Source organism: Chrysochloris asiatica, unplaced genomic scaffold (assembly GCF_000296735.1).
Source record: "Chrysochloris asiatica unplaced genomic scaffold, ChrAsi1.0 scaffold00089, whole genome shotgun sequence".
NCBI lineage: Eukaryota > Metazoa > Chordata > Mammalia > Afrosoricida > Chrysochloridae > Chrysochloris > Chrysochloris asiatica.
Genome location: NW_006408607.1, coordinates 6,305,991 through 6,321,548, shown reverse-complemented (window position 1 = coordinate 6,321,548; position 15,558 = coordinate 6,305,991). Strand labels below are relative to the sequence as shown.

The following is a 15,558-nucleotide window of genomic DNA, read 5'->3' as shown; positions in this document are numbered from 1 at the left end:
TTGGGGAACACAATTGCTCCATAGGGTTTTCAATAGCTCGTCTTCTCAGATGTAGACCACTAGGCTTTTCTTCCCAGGCACCTCTTGCTGGACTTGAACCGCCAACCTTTCCGTTAGGTCTCAGAGTAAAAATGCACACTCTATAAAAGTAAAATTAATAGATTAATTGGAAGTCCAAAGACTGTCCAGACTGGGAAGACATCCAAAGTCACAGAGTGAAAATGTCTGTTCTGCCAGACAATAAAAAGAGAATATTTTTGTACATTCAAAGCAGGACCTAAAAGTTACAAAACCATAATTGGCTGGAAGACAATCAGTGTAGTCAAAGGCAAGATATCTAAAAGCAGCGATTTAACAGGGATAACACAGAAGTGGGATTACATAATTTGTTACGGGTATAGACCAACTCTTAGCTTATTTCAGGCTGGTAACAGGACCCTGGCTGGGCAGGTTTTTCTGGCACCCTGCTCTTAAAATTCCTTTCTCAATCATATCTGTCCCCGGGGTCCATAAAGATTTATTGATAATGCTGTGCATAAGCTACTGTACTTTATCTGTCTGACCAAAGAGGAAAGAGTCTCGGAAGATTGGGGTATCCTGCACCTTCCAGACCTCAGAGAAGAAGAATGTCTGCTTTAGGATATGTGCTAAAGTCACCGTCAAATTTAGAGGAACTGCTGTTAGAAAAGGCAACTTTAAAATTCAACATGGATCCTAGACTCACATCAAGACTCAAAGATGGAGTGATGCCTATGCTTTCATGTTGAATGGTGAAACTGAGTGCAGATGTTTTACTATTCTCTGTTTATACACACCAAATGCCTCTGATTTTAGACTCTCACACAGTTAGCAGCTGAGTGCTTAGCCATTGGTACCTCAAGTAACATCCTTTCAGTATGAACCCGATGTGTTCCCTCACATTCTTCTTTCCCTTATACAACTGATAAGCAGATGTTTTTCCTACAGGTGTCCCCACCAGAGGTCAGCAGACTTCTGCTCTTAAAAGACTAGAAAGGCATCTTTGATTATTAATACCCTGGCATTGGAGGGTAAATAACCAAGCCATCGACCAAGTGTTAAGAAGTAAATGAATGTGGCTGGTTCCCAATACCACTTTCCTCTGCACACTGAAATCGGAATTTCATGTATTTTTCAAATAATATGAACTACTCTTCCTCTTTTGAATTTGGTTGAACTGTTTAAAAATATAAAGACCGTTTTCAGTTCACAGGCTATACAAAAATAAACAGCAGGCTACATTTGGCCCATAGATTCAGTTTGCCAATCCCTCCTCAATTTTCCATTCCCACTCAAGGCCAAAGCAAGACCAAACAAAAGAAAAAAGCCATCGCCACTGAGTTGAGGGATCCCACAAAGGATTTCTGTGGTTGCAAGTCTTTACGGGAGCAGAAAGCATCATTCTCCCTCCGAGCGGCTGGTGGATTTGAATGGCTGACCTGAATGATCACCGGGGGTTTTTTAGGGTCATCTCTTCATTGTTCTCTTAATATGTACAGGAAATGGTCCCCCAAACCACGAGTAATCCCCAAACCACTTCTATTGGATTCTGGAATGTACTCTGTGATTTTTTAAATAGCATGCATATTTTCTTGGTTACCTCGATTCCAGTCCAAGAATAAAATCAGTGTCCATTCCAGGGGAAAGGGACAAAAAGGCTATTTTGACGTGACGATGAGCTGTGGAGGGCTTGTCCCATGTCTGCAAAGCCCCTGATGGAAGATGGGAAATTGTTACGTGGATAATACACTGCAGAAACACTGAGCATTTTTATGATGTTCTTACGTAGAGATTTAAATCTTGGCAGCGCTGATTGCTAATTCTCTCAACATTTACACATTGATCCGTTTTGTTATTGTTGTTTTTGTCTTTAATCAGAAAGTTGATTGCTGATTTATGTTCATCCCATGATGATAGATAGAAACACTTCCCTGGGCTGGAAACGGAAAAACGCCTGCCTCTTAGTACTTGCTTAACTTCCTCAAAGACTGTTGGAAAGATAAATCTTAGAGCCAGAGGAGTTTTGGACATCATCTTATCCAAGCCTCTACAATTCACTGATGGGAAAATTGTGTCCTGTGTAAAAGAGTCAAGCCTTTTAGAACAGAGACTTCTGCCATTAAATGTCTGGTCCAAAGTCGCCCATTTGTGGGTGGCATACAAATGAGACGTGCCCCGGATCAGGTCACCTGGGCCTCATGCTTTCTACCACGGCCAGGCCCCCTGTCTCCAGGTGGCTGATTGACCATAGAAACTCACATCCTCGGGCAACAATTTGTCCATTCTGTTCTTTCAGGACAGTCTTCTTAATCCACAGAATCTTCTGTAGGTATCAGAAGGGGGAGGGGGAGTGGCAAAATTCCTTGTGGGATCCAGAGACTTTGGGTCCCAGTTATGAAAGATGTCTTGGGGATGACCATAGGTAGTTGGAGGATTTTATCTAGATGTCAGATTGTCAGCATGTGGTAGCAGCATCTTCAGAAAGCTGATATAGTCCAGGTTGAATCATTTTTTGGACCCTTTAACAATGGTTCCTTCTACTGGAACTTTCATAAGACTAAAATGTTTCTGACCTTACTTAAAAACACTGTTTCATACAACAAGCAATTATTTTGCACAAACTCTGGTCACTGTATTAGCCACACATGGCACAATCCGATAAATTCGGATCCTGTCTTACAGATGAAGAAACGGCGGCTCAGAGAAGTTAAGTAACTTGTCCAAGATCCCCCAGATGGTACGTGTTCTAACTGCTGGATGTCTGGACTTTATGACTTCAAAGTCTCTGCTGTTTCCATAGGCTCCAAACTGGTTGTTGTCGAGTGACTTCCAACTTCTGGTGACCCTGTGTGTGTCACAGAGAACTGTACAGTCTTCAGTGAATGATATGTTTTGGGGGGAGAAGTAGATTGCCAGGTCTTTCTTCGGAGGCACCTCTGGGTAGACTTGAACTTCTAACCTTCTTAGCAACCCAAGGACTCTTCATAGGTTACTGGGGCCTAGAAGAGGACTTTAGACATCCCAGAAATAAACACCGTCTTTCATCAGTCCCATGAGGCAAATAGCAAGATTCATGCATCTCAACATGTTTCCATGGTAAACCAGGTCACTAGGAGTATTGTTGTTGTTGTTAAATGCCGTTGAGTTGATCCTAACTCACATTCACACTATATAGGATTTCTGAGGCTATAAAACTTTGCAGGAGCCAAAAACCTCATCTTTCTCCTGCTGAGCAGCTGATAGGCTCAAACTGCCAACCTTGTGGTTTGCAGTCCAATGCTTATCCTGAAGAGTCACCACACTCCCAGCGATCACTGGGAGTAATAGCTAACACATGGTTCTAAACACTTCATGTACATTAGCTCATTTGATTCTTATAATGACTCAATGAGGTATGTTGATGTTTAGTGCTATCCAACTCATAGCAATGCATGTGCAGGCTTTCTGAGGAGTGACTGGTGACTTTGAACCTCCAATCTTGCAGTTCAGACTGCCCTTGTGGTTCAGTGCTTATCCCACAGTCCCACACCAGGACTCCCCAGTGAGATACAGATACCGTTATTTTCCCCATTTGTTGACAGACAGAAGAACTTGTGTGAGGTCACACAACTGTTAAAGGACAAAGCATTTAGGTGCCAGAGCCCACAGTCCCAGCCCAGTGAACGTAAAGCAAGGTCTGTGGAGAAGAGAAAGATTGGCACAGTGGTTGCAACAGTGGGTTCATAACACACATAACAACATTTGAGAAGATGGTGAGAGACCAGCCCTGTTTCATGCTCTTATACATTGAGTCACTATGAGTCAAAACCAACTTGATGGCACCTAACAACAATTGACTTTTAGAGCAGAACCATTCTCCATCTTGCATTGAAAGATGTTTCTCAGCATCCCTGGCCTCTTACCAGCAGAACCCCTACCCCCGCCCCAAGTTGTGTCACCAAAACTGTTTCCAACTCTCCCCTGAAGTGGAAAAATCACCCTTCATAGAATCCTGATGTGGTGCTTCAGGATAAGCACTCGATTGTTAACCAAAAGGTCAATGGTTCAAATCCATCAGTTGCTTCTTGGAAGCCCTATACAGGGTCAATATGAGTTGGAACCAACTCCATGGCACTTAACAATAACCCCTCCATTGTAAAGTATTGATATAAGGTACAAAACTTTGTTGTTGTTGGGTTTGAACTGCCGACCTTACAGTTAACAGTCCAGTGCTCATTCTATAGCACCACACCAGGACTCCTTATTTTTGTAAGTCTCCTTAAACTGTCTGGTCATTCAACTTTCTTACTTAACGTAGATTGATAATGCTTTCCAAACTCGTACACATATTTGCTTAAACATTTAAACTAAATTTGGTACATCATCTAAATGGAGTAAGAATGTGAATAAAGCCAACACTTGTTTCTAATCGATTGGTAGAATTCATAGCTTACATCGCATTAATACCTTGGAAGAAAAATAAAAAGATGACCACAGTGCAGAAGACTTTTTGTTTTTTAATTAAAACATTTAAGTGAGTGGCCCATATGGTCTACACTGGACTGGTAACCAAAAGTTGGTCATCTGAACTCAACCAGTAGCATCATGTAAGAAACATCCCTAGTGATCTGCTTCTTAAAGAAGACAACCAAGAAAACCCTACTCTGTAACACCTGGGGTCTCCTAAGTCCCAAATCAACAACAGAATATGTAGCTGGAACTCACAGCACAAATGTAGTAACTTACAATTTCATAGGACGTCAGATCTGACATCTCTACTGTACTTCCCATTGTACAGACTGGCACACCAAGGCACCTGGAGGATGCACCCAGACAGAGTAGCTTCTCTAGTTCGCCTCAGATGCACTGGCCCCGAAGCGGCTCTTCTTGATTGCTAGGGTCTAGTAGCATGAGAGGAGTGGGTAGAGAATGGGGGGTTGCAGAGTGCCTCATTCTGAGTATTCAGCAACTATTGTGTGTGTGTGTGTCTGCAGCCAGCAGGTCATCTCAGACTCCAGCCCGGACCACCACAGACCCTGCTGCTTCTTCCACTTCAAATCCAGCTTCAAGTCCAGCTAGAGATGCCTCGGATCAGGACCAACCTACAGGCATGAATAACCCAGAGCCACAGGGGTGAACTGTGTACCCCAGGTCTCCTCAGATCTTCCTTCCAACAGCTGGTATTGGGGACCTGGGACCAGAGCATTATACGGATAAACTCAACATGTCTTTTAACTGGATGCAAATGTTGCACTTGGTGGTATGACTTTTTTTTTTTTTAATCAAATTTTAAGGAAGTATCCAGAGCAGACAGTGGCTATACCAAAGGTTATCGAACAAATACAAGGATCATCCTGACCAGAGAGGCCTATGGGGAAGTTCACTGGGTCATGGTTGGTGTTCATCCATGGAGATGTATGTATAAGGCATCCTCATTTGACTGAAGGCATATCCAGAACCTTATACAATGTGATGCATTCTATGAATAAGCGTTCTTTATTGAGCCCTTTTTATTAGAGGAGAGGAGATCGTGGCTTCCCCACAAGGTAGATATTTGGCACAACGTGGCTGCCAACAACGCTGCTCTTCCAAGCACCCTAGACAGATGTCGCCTTGACTTCCCAACCCAGCAGTTATAAGGTGCCTCACGATACACGGGACACGGCAGAGCATGCGGGAAGGCGATGGCTTTGTAAATTGGTTTCCATTTTTCTCCTTGAATTTCTCTAGGGTCCTAATGCTTCTGAATCATTCTTCAATGACATTGTTGGATATTGTTTACTTTTCAATTTGCTATCCTTAAAATAACATTTTAGGAAAACTCTTAGTATTAAAGTGTAGTCTCCTCCTTGAATGGCCCATTAGAATCGAGAGGCAGCCATGGAATGTGAAGAAAACCATCCTCTAGCTCATAGTCTTCTCCCACCCCACACCCCCATGCCTGCCTGAGTCTTGAGTTTTCAGAGGTGTGATTAGGTGTGTGTGTGTGAGAGAGAGAGAGAGAGAGAGAAACAGAGAGAAGGTTAGAAGGTATATCTGTCTACTGTATACTGCTAAGCTAGTCAATAAATCAGTAATGCAATATTGTGGGTCCTAACTACTCTTTGCACTACTTTATTTACAGTAGTAAATAAAATTATTTTTATACAGTTGACTATGGGGATGTGGCTATTGTTTATTTTTCCTTTGTGTCATTGTCTTTGTTACCACACAAAGCTCTAAGGTCGGTGCATTTTCCTTGAGGAGATGAAAGGAAGACAAAAAAAGAAGCAAGTCCTCTTTATGGAGGGATTAGCATTTGTGGATATGGAGCCAGCTGTTTGTGGGCTATCGCCCATTGTTTCCCGGCCGCCTGCTGCTCTGAAGCTACACTCTAGACCAAGGCTGGTTACCTTACCTCTTTCTTTTATGTATGTCCTTCTCTTGTTTGAGCAAAACTTGCCCTTCTTGGTTGATAGAGAACCAGACTTTGGAGTGCTGCCATCTTGGGTTCAAATTCTAGCTCTACAGGTGACTAGCTCTTAAGACCATCATTGTCCCAGCCTGAGTCTCAGATTCCAATGTTATACTATGGGGCTCAGAAATCCACTTCTTGGGCTTCCCATGAGGCATATGTGTGTGCAAAGCTCCAAGGACAATGCCCTGAACATGGTTACTTATTGTTTTTATTGAGAAGTAGGTCTGAAGGGCCTGACAGAGGGCTTTGGCTCTGCCTGGATCCCTCTTTCTCAGCGGTTCTGTCAGGCATTCATGGCTGTTCTGTTCCTTCCTCCATTTGGTCTCTCCCAAGATGGCGGCTCCAGGAATAGCTGAGCGTCTTGAATTAGAAAGCAGTGGATTTCTTGATTCTGCTACAAATTCCCCTGGCTGTAAGGTGTGCCTGACCCAAGCCATTGTATTTTCAATAACCTCATATGCATGTGAAAGCTGGACAGTGAATAAGGAAGATCATAGAAGAATTGATGCCTTTGAGTTATAGTGTTGGAGGAGAATATTGAAAGTGTCATGGGATGCCAAAAGAACCAATAGATCCGTTTTGGAAGAAGTGCAGCCAGAGTGCTACTTAGAGGCCAAGATGACCAAACTTCATCTCTCATACTTTGGACATATTGTCAGGAGGGAGCAGTCTCTGGAGAAGGATATCATGTTTGTAAGATGGAGGGTCAGAGGAAAAAAGGAAGACCCCCAACGGGATGGATTGGCCAAGTGGCAGCAGTGACAGACTCAAGCGTGGCAACAATAGTGAAATTGGCCCAGGGTCGGGCAGTGTTTCATTTTGTTGTGCAGATGGCACCTAAGAATAACAACAATAGATTCCTCTTTGAGGGGCTATAGTATCACAGTGGTGAAGCACACAGCTGCTGACCGAGAGGTTGATGGTTTGAACCCACCTGCTGTTCTATGGGTGAAAGAGTGGTTGTCTACTTCTGTAAAGATTTTCGGCCCAGCCTAGGGAACCCTGTGCGGTGCTTCTGCTCTGTCCTATGGACAACTCAGAAGCAGCAGATTTGGTTGTTTTTTGCTGGTTTGGTTTTGGTTTTAGATCTCCCTTCAGGGCACGCTGCTCAGTTTACAGGTACACCGCTCCCTGGGAGTGTTGCAATGTCATAGGGATGTGTCCAAGCTGACAACACACCCTTGTCCACACAGTGATTAGGACCCCATGGCTTGTACCCTTGCATTAATGACATTGTGTGCTGGATGATTTTTTTTTTTAAGTTTTTATTTTGAATTATATAATAGTTTACATGGGAGAGCATTAACTTTACAGTCATCCTATCTTACTTCGTTTCGTTGCAATGATTACAACTCCCTGCATGCATCATCAAACAACCAAAGGGTACACCCCACAAGTCTGCCCCCTGGCCGTCAACACACAGACCTTCTCCCTCCCAGAGCCCAGAGTTCCCAGCTGCTCCATCTCCACTTCATCATCTCTGCCACCAACTCTGATGTTGCTGTTTCTCTGGGTAGGATCTTGCACTCTATTCTTCTCATTTGATGGTCCCAGTGATCTCCATTCCTGGACTGCAAGATCAACCACTCCCCTCCTTTTGCTACAAAACGTTTACCTTTACATTCCAACACTCACAGTCAGTCCTGATAGCAATTATTCACTACTGAACCACAAGAGTCTTATCCCCATCTCTTTTCACCAGCCCTGGACAAGGGACAGTGCTGTGCATTGTACTGTAACTCCCTCTGTTCAATAGATGCCAGGAGAGGATTGCCTTCTTTTGTCACTTCAAAAAGTTCTCTGTTGTTGTTAGATGCCATTGAGTGGGTTCCAACTTGTAGCTACCTTATGCACAACAGAACAAAACACTGCCTGGTGCTGCCCCATCCTCACAATTGTTGTTACATTTGAGCTCACTGTTGCTGCCACTGTGTCTATAAATATTGTTGGGGGTCTTCTGTTTTTTCACTGACCTTCCACTTTTCAAGACATGATGTCCTTTTCCAGGGACTGATTCCTCCTGATAACATGTCCAAAGTACCAGAGATGAAGTCTTGCTTCTAAGGAGCATTCTGGCTGCACTTCTTCCAACACAGATTTTTTTGTTCTTCTGTCAGTTCGTGGTACTTTTCATATTCTTCTCCAACACCCTCATTCAGATGCATTGATTCTTCTCCAATTTTGCTAAATTTCTCTACACATTGTCAAATGTCCCCTGGAGCACAAAATACCCTTCTCTCTTCACTTTGAGAGTGACTGCTATGGGGGAAAGGCCACGTGCCTCAATTTGGAACAATCTTGAAAGGCCATCCGAGCTTCAGAACTCCATCTTAGTTGTAACTTCATTATGGTTCAACTTCTCCCTCTGCCCAATTCTACCTTCCTCACTTTCTTATAGGATTTCCTAACACTGCTCATCAAAACCCTTCAGTCCATCTCCCCATCTGAGAATCCATTTCTAAGGAACCCATTCTAAGACACTGGGAGATTGCCTCAGGTCCAGAATGTGGTCTCTATGGAGCAATCCAGATCTGAGCTAGTTGGTTGCAAATATTGCTCATCTTCAGAGGATGCCAGGAAGCATTAGAGCAGCTCTAGTCCAAGCTACTTACAGGGAATTGACCACCCGTCCAATCAATTTAGACTCCTTATCTCCGGGATGTTCTCAAGCTTGTATGAGCTGGATCCTGCCCACACCTCTCAAGCCCCAATCTTCCTCTTCTTTCCCCAGTTGCTCAACTCAGTTTCCACAGGACTGGTGTCCAAACTGGCTGGAAGAGAACTCAGCCAAATGAAGTTAACACAAAGTGGAGAAAGTGCACAGCTGATACCCACTTCCCTACTGTCTCCTCGGCTGGGGATATTCTTACAATCATGCAGGCTAATAGATGGTGAGACAAATCCAGATGTAACTTATTGGGCCCACTCAATATTTTAAAATATTGGGATTCATTGCCAACATCTTAAAATTAAACGCATTGAGTTCAGATATGGATTTGAGACTTGCCCTAAAATATCTAAAGATGCAGGAAAATGGGCTATCATTGTTCAGTGGCAAGAACCAACTGAGAATGAGTAGTAGCTACTCCATCTCAAAAAAGCCTGTGCTTTCCGATTCTTTATCTGGCTGCTTTAGATATCGCCCACACTTCCTTTATGTCACCTTGAGGGACTAAGGTGCTCTGACCCAAGCCATGGTATTCTCAGTCACCTCTTATTCATGTGAAAGCTGGACAGTGGATAAGGCAGACTGGAGAAAAGTCAATGCATTTGAATGAAGAATATGGAAAATACCATGGAATGTCAGAGGGACAAACAAATCTGTTTTAGAAGAAGTGCAGTCAGAGTGCTCCTTAGATGTGAGAATGATGGCAAGACTTTGTTTTTGATACTTTGGACTTACGGTCAGAAATGACATCATGAATGGTAAAGTGGAAGGTCAGTAAAAAAAAAAAAAAAAGACCCGCGACAAGATGGATTGGCATTGTGGGGACAACAATTGTCCAAGCCTAACAACAATTGTACGGATGGTAGGAAACCAGCCAGTGCTTCCTTCTATTGTGCATGGGGTCGCTATGAGTTGGAAGAAACTGAAGGGCACCTGACAACAACAGTATTCTTTTACACAGATGTTAGAGATTGAGATCTGTACTTTGGACTTCCTTCTCTTGGTTTTTAATGACTTCATTTTGGCAAGTATGAGCAGAAACCCCAACTTTATTAGTACTTTCTCACACTATTCAAACAATCTGATTTATCCAAGTATGCTGGTCCCCCAAACCTTCCAAGCACGTTCTTGATGTGCAGTTGCATACACAGAACTGGGAACCAAGTAAACTTGGGCAAATGAGGACCCTGAGACCAAAGGAACACCCTCAGTCCCTGCTTTAGTAACCGTGGTTGAAGCCTCCCAAAACCCACAAGATCTCTAAGGATTCCCTCTCCATCATAGTTCCTGTTAGTTTCAGGAGAAGGAACTCCATAAGCCACACAGGTGCCAGCTCCTAACCTCCAACCTCACAGTGTTAGGGAGGAGGCCTGCTCTGGCATCCCTTGTGACTTAAAGGTCCTCATTTGCAATAAAATTAAAACCTGTTTGGGGGTTGGGGAGGGCAGAACGATGTCTTCTTCACTTCGCCCTCCAGCTGCTGCAGCTGCAACCCAACTTTGCGTAGGCCTCATCTGAGAGCAGAGCACAGCAGACCCCCTCAGGAGACCATCAGATCAGCCCCTCCCGCTGCCTCGCCATGGCAACCTATGGGCAATGTGCAGTCCTCCATCATATGCTGATCTTGGCAAAGCTGCAAGAGATCTCTTCAACAAAGGATTTGGTTTTGGGTTGGTGAAACTGGATGTGAAAACAAAGGCATGTAGTGGAGTGGAATTCTCCACAGCTGGTTCATCTAATACAGACACTGGTAAAGTTACTAGAACCTTGGAAACCAAATACAAGTGGTGTGAGTATGGTGTGACTGTCACAGAAAAATGGAACACTGATGACACTCTGGGAACAGAAATAGTGATTGAAGACCACATTTGTCAAGGTTTAAAATTGACATTTGATACTACCTTCTCACCAAACATGGGCAAAAAAAGAGGTAAAATCAAGTCTTCTTACAAGAGGGAGTGCATAAACCTTGGTTATGATGTTGACTTTGATTTTGCTGGACCTTCTATCCATGCTTCAGCTGTCTTTGCTTATGAGCGCTGGCTTGCTGGTTACCAGTGATGACCTTAGACATTGCCAAATCAAAACTGACACGGCATAACTTTGCAGTGGGCTACAGGACTGGGGACCTCCAGTTACACACTAATGTCAATGATGGAACAGAATTTGGAAGATCAATTTTTCAGAAAGTATGTGAAGATCTTGACGCTTCAGTAAACCTTGCTTGGACATCAGGTACCAACTGTACTTGTTTTGGCATTGCTGCTAAATATCAGTTGGATCCCACCACTTCCATTTTTGCAAAAGTCAACAACTCTAGTTTAATTGGAGTGGGCTACACTCAGACTCTGAGGCCTAGTGTGAAGCTGACACTGTCTGCTCTGGTAGACGGGAAGAGCATTAATGCTGGAGGCCACAAATGTGGGCTTGCCCTGGAGCTGGAGGCTTAATCCAGCTGAAGAAACCTCTGGGAATGGATAGCAGAAGGTTTGGCCTGAATATATTTCCATTGTGACCAGCAGGCTTCCTCCTCCCACCCCCACTCCCAGGAAGGTGATCAACACACGGATGATCTAAGCAGGAACTGTGTTTTCAATCCTGAGACAGTTACTTGTTCGTTGGCTTCTAGTTCCATTGGTTCTGCCTAGTTCCCAGTGCTGCAGACGTGCACCTACACATTATTTAAATGTATTTACTGTTAATGTGCCTCCACCAATAATGAAATAGACTTTTACCAAACTCTGCAAAAACAAAACAAAACAGAAAAACACCTGTTTTTCTGGTCCATGGTAGACCCTAGGGAGAAACAAGCTGGCAGCTCAAGAAGTGGTTGAATTCCTTTCCACTCTTTGATAGAGGAAGAGGCCAGAGTGTGTGTGTTGGGAGTCCCAATATTAGAGTGTCCATCAAAGTGATGAATAAAATATCAATTCAAAAAACTCAACAGTGTTGTTCAATACCAGCTAGAAAACAGACTATCAAATAAGATTCCCTTTACAATAGCTGCACAATGTCTACTAAGGAAATTAATTAGATTGTTACAGGGGGACATTTTGAATTCTATTAAAGTATAGAAAAAGATATGAATAAAGTAATATACTATGGGCTCCTGGTGCGGTGCTATAGGTACTAATATAGGTACTAATATAGGTACTAATCTGACACAATGAACAGAAAACCCTGTAGGAAAAAAAACATGCAAAGGTCAACAGTTCAACCCCACTAGCTGCTCCTCGGAAACCCCATACAGGGTATCTATGAGTCAGAATTGGCTCAACAGCACTTAACAGCAACAACAACATGTCCATAGGTTAAATAAGAACATGCAAATATGCTAATTTTCCTCAAAATGAATTGATAAGTTCAATGCTGATTACAGATTGTGAGAAGCTGACAAACTGATTTTTAAATTCATATGGAAGAATACAAGTTCACGCACAACTAAGGAAAGTTTGAAAAATAAAAGACTAAAGTGTAAAGACCTTCCAAATGCTGTTAGATTATGAAATCATAAGCAAGTGGTATGGCAATGATGCAGGAATAGACCAAGGGCTCAACGAAAAGTAATAGAAGGCCCAAAAGAAGACCAGGTGTATTTGGAGACTGTTAGGTAACAAAGTGTCATAAATCAGCTGAGCTAAGAATGGAATCTTAGATAGATTGTTGTTAAGTGCCACAAGTTGGTTCAGACTCACGGTGACTCTGTGTAGGGTTTCCTAGGAATGGCTGGTGGTTTGAACCGTTGTCTTTGTGGTTAGCAGTACAATGCTTGTCCTATAACCCCACACCAGGATTCCATTTGGTAGGTTGTTGTTGTTAAGTGCCGTTGTGTTGACTCCAACTCACAGCCACTGTGTATCTGTATCAAAGACTCTAAATCTTTGCAGGAGCAGAAAGTCTCATCTTTCCCCTGTGGAGTGGCTGGTGGGCTTGAACCACAAACGTGGGGTTCACAGTTCAGTGTTTATCCTACAGAGCCACTGCACTCCCCATTTAGTAGGTAAAGGAGGAACACCAGCTTATTTTATGTAGGACAATAAGACTGACACTTTGTCTCATGTGCTTTATACAGAAAAGTAAACTTCACATCCCAGCTGTGAAAGGCAGAACTTCAAGGCTAGTAGGAGAAAATGTAGGGAAATATTTTGCAAGTTTTGAATGAGAAAAGAGATCTTAAACACTATGGGGGAGGGAGGAAAGATAGAATTTTTTCTTCTTACAATATGAAGAATTCCTTTTGAATAAGAGTATCAAAGATAACTTGGTAGATAGGTGCCAGACTGGAAAAAAACATTGGCACTATCTAATACCACACAGGATCAGTGCCTGTTGTCATTAAGTGCCGTCGAGTCTGTTCCCATTCACAGCAACCCCGTATAGGGTTTCCAAGAAGCAGTTGGTGGGTTTGAACTGCTGACCTGTGACCAGTGCTTATCCTATAACTCCACACCAGGAGTTCATTCAGGACCAAAAATGTACAAGAAATCGGTACTAATTTAACACAACGAACAGAAAACCCTGCAGAAAAAAACCATGCAAAGCAGATGACCAGACACTTCGTGGAAGCAGAAGATCACCAGCAGATAAAGCCCTCCTCAACCCAACTTGAAATCAATGACGCACAAATTGAAATAAAAATTTATAAATTCACTCCCATCATATGACCAAAAATTTAGAAGAACAGATGACTCCCTGAAGATGTGAGGAAGCAGAAACTCTCAGGCCTGGTTGGTGGGAGAAGAGACAAGTGAGCAACATGGAAGAAAAGTTCTTTGTGACATTAAGTGTTTATAACCCAGCCAGTTCACTCCCGAGTGTGCTTTCCACAAACTCTTCAAAGATCCACGAGGGGAGAAGTGAGAGAGAATGTTTCTTATAACTCTCTTTAAGAGTGCAAGGGAATAGAGCAGGCTGCAAGTCCAGCGGTAGGAGAATGGAAATGCTAGATGCAGATAATGAAAAACATCAACAGAAAGGAAGGTGCTAGATTATGCTCAGCAACATGGGAAGATGTTAGAAATATTGATAGATAAAAAGTAAGTAAATAATCTATATCTCATATTGTTGTTGTTATGTGCCGTGGAGTCGGTTCCGACTCATAGTGACCCTGTACAGGGTTTCTGAGGCTGTAAATCTTTACAGGAGCAGAAAACCTCATCTTTCTCCCGCGGAACAGCTGGTAGTTTTGAACTGCTGACTTTGTGGTTCACAGCCTGATTCGTAACCACTACGCTACCAGAGCTCCTAATATCTCATATTATATCTCATATACATGTGCTAAAATATGAATCAGGTCTAATCTCAATACTATTTATGTAAATTAAAAACAAAACTCACACAGGCTAGATGTGTGTTTGGTGGTGGTTGTTATGTGCTGTTGACTCAGTTCTGATTCATAGTGACACTGTGTATATGGTTTCTGAGACTGTAAATCTTATGGGAGCAGAAACCTTCATCTTTTCCCTGCAGTTGTATATGTACCTATGGAACTGAGAGGTAATGCACTGGACTGTAAGGTCTCTTTGAACTACAAGGTCAGTGGTTCACATTCACCAGTTGCTCCTCGAAAACCCTATACAAGGTATAGGAACTGGTATATGAAAATAGGTATATGAAAACGGTATACAAGGTATATAAGTTGTAACTGACTCAATGGCACTTAATAATTAAACAATAGCAACATATAGCTGTTGTTAAGTACCGCGGAGTTGGTTCCGACTCATAGTGAACTACACAGGGTTTCTGAGGCTGCATATCTTTACAGGAACAGAAAGCCTCATCTTTCTCCCATGGAACAGCTGGTAGTTTCAAACAGCTGACCTTGAGGTTAGCAGCCCGATTTGTAACCACTACACTACCAGAGCTCCTTAGCAACATATATATGTACATAAATACATATGTTGCCAAGAACTTTGGAAGACAGCTACCTAGCCAACTGATTAGAACAGATCCATATTGGTGCCCATTCCAAAGAAAGCTGATCCAATGGAATGCAGAAATAATCTAATAATATCACATGCAAGCTAAATTTTGCTGAAGATAATTCAAAAATGGTTGGAGCTGCCAGAAACTCAAGCCAGATTCAGAAAAGGACATGGAACTAGGGATAGAATTGCTGACATCAGATGGATCTTGGTTGAAAGTAGAAAACAGAAAGATGTTTACTTGCGCCTTATTGACTATGCAAAGGCATTCACATGTGTGGATAGTAATAAACTATGAATAACGTCATTTAGAAGGGGGATTCCAGAACACTTCACTGTACTCATGAGGAAAATGTGCCTAGAACAAGAGGCAGTTGTTCAAACAGAACAAGGGGATGCTGAATGGTTTAAAACCAGAAAAGGTGTGTGTTAGCATTGTATCCTTACACTATGCTTGTTCAATCTGTATACTGAGCAGATAATTAGAGAAACTGAATTATATGAAGAAGATT

The 15,558-nt window shown here is 42.7% G+C and overlaps 1 protein-coding gene and 1 pseudogene across 1 annotated transcript in view; both read left to right on the top strand.

Annotated features, from left to right (window-relative positions):
- The window catches only part of SEL1L3 (sel-1 suppressor of lin-12-like 3 (C. elegans)), a 179,256-nt gene extending 174,122 nt beyond the window's left edge, over positions 1–5,134 (top strand). The window contains exon 24 of the mRNA XM_006866302.1: positions 4,992–5,134. Within this exon, the coding sequence (XP_006866364.1) occupies positions 4,992–5,134 (143 nt within the window). The remainder of the gene's footprint in view (positions 1–4,991) is intronic.
- Positions 5,135–10,718: 5,584 nt separating this feature from the next.
- On the top strand, positions 10,719–11,572 carry LOC102820405 (annotated as a pseudogene).
- Positions 11,573–15,558: the final 3,986 nt, after the last annotated feature.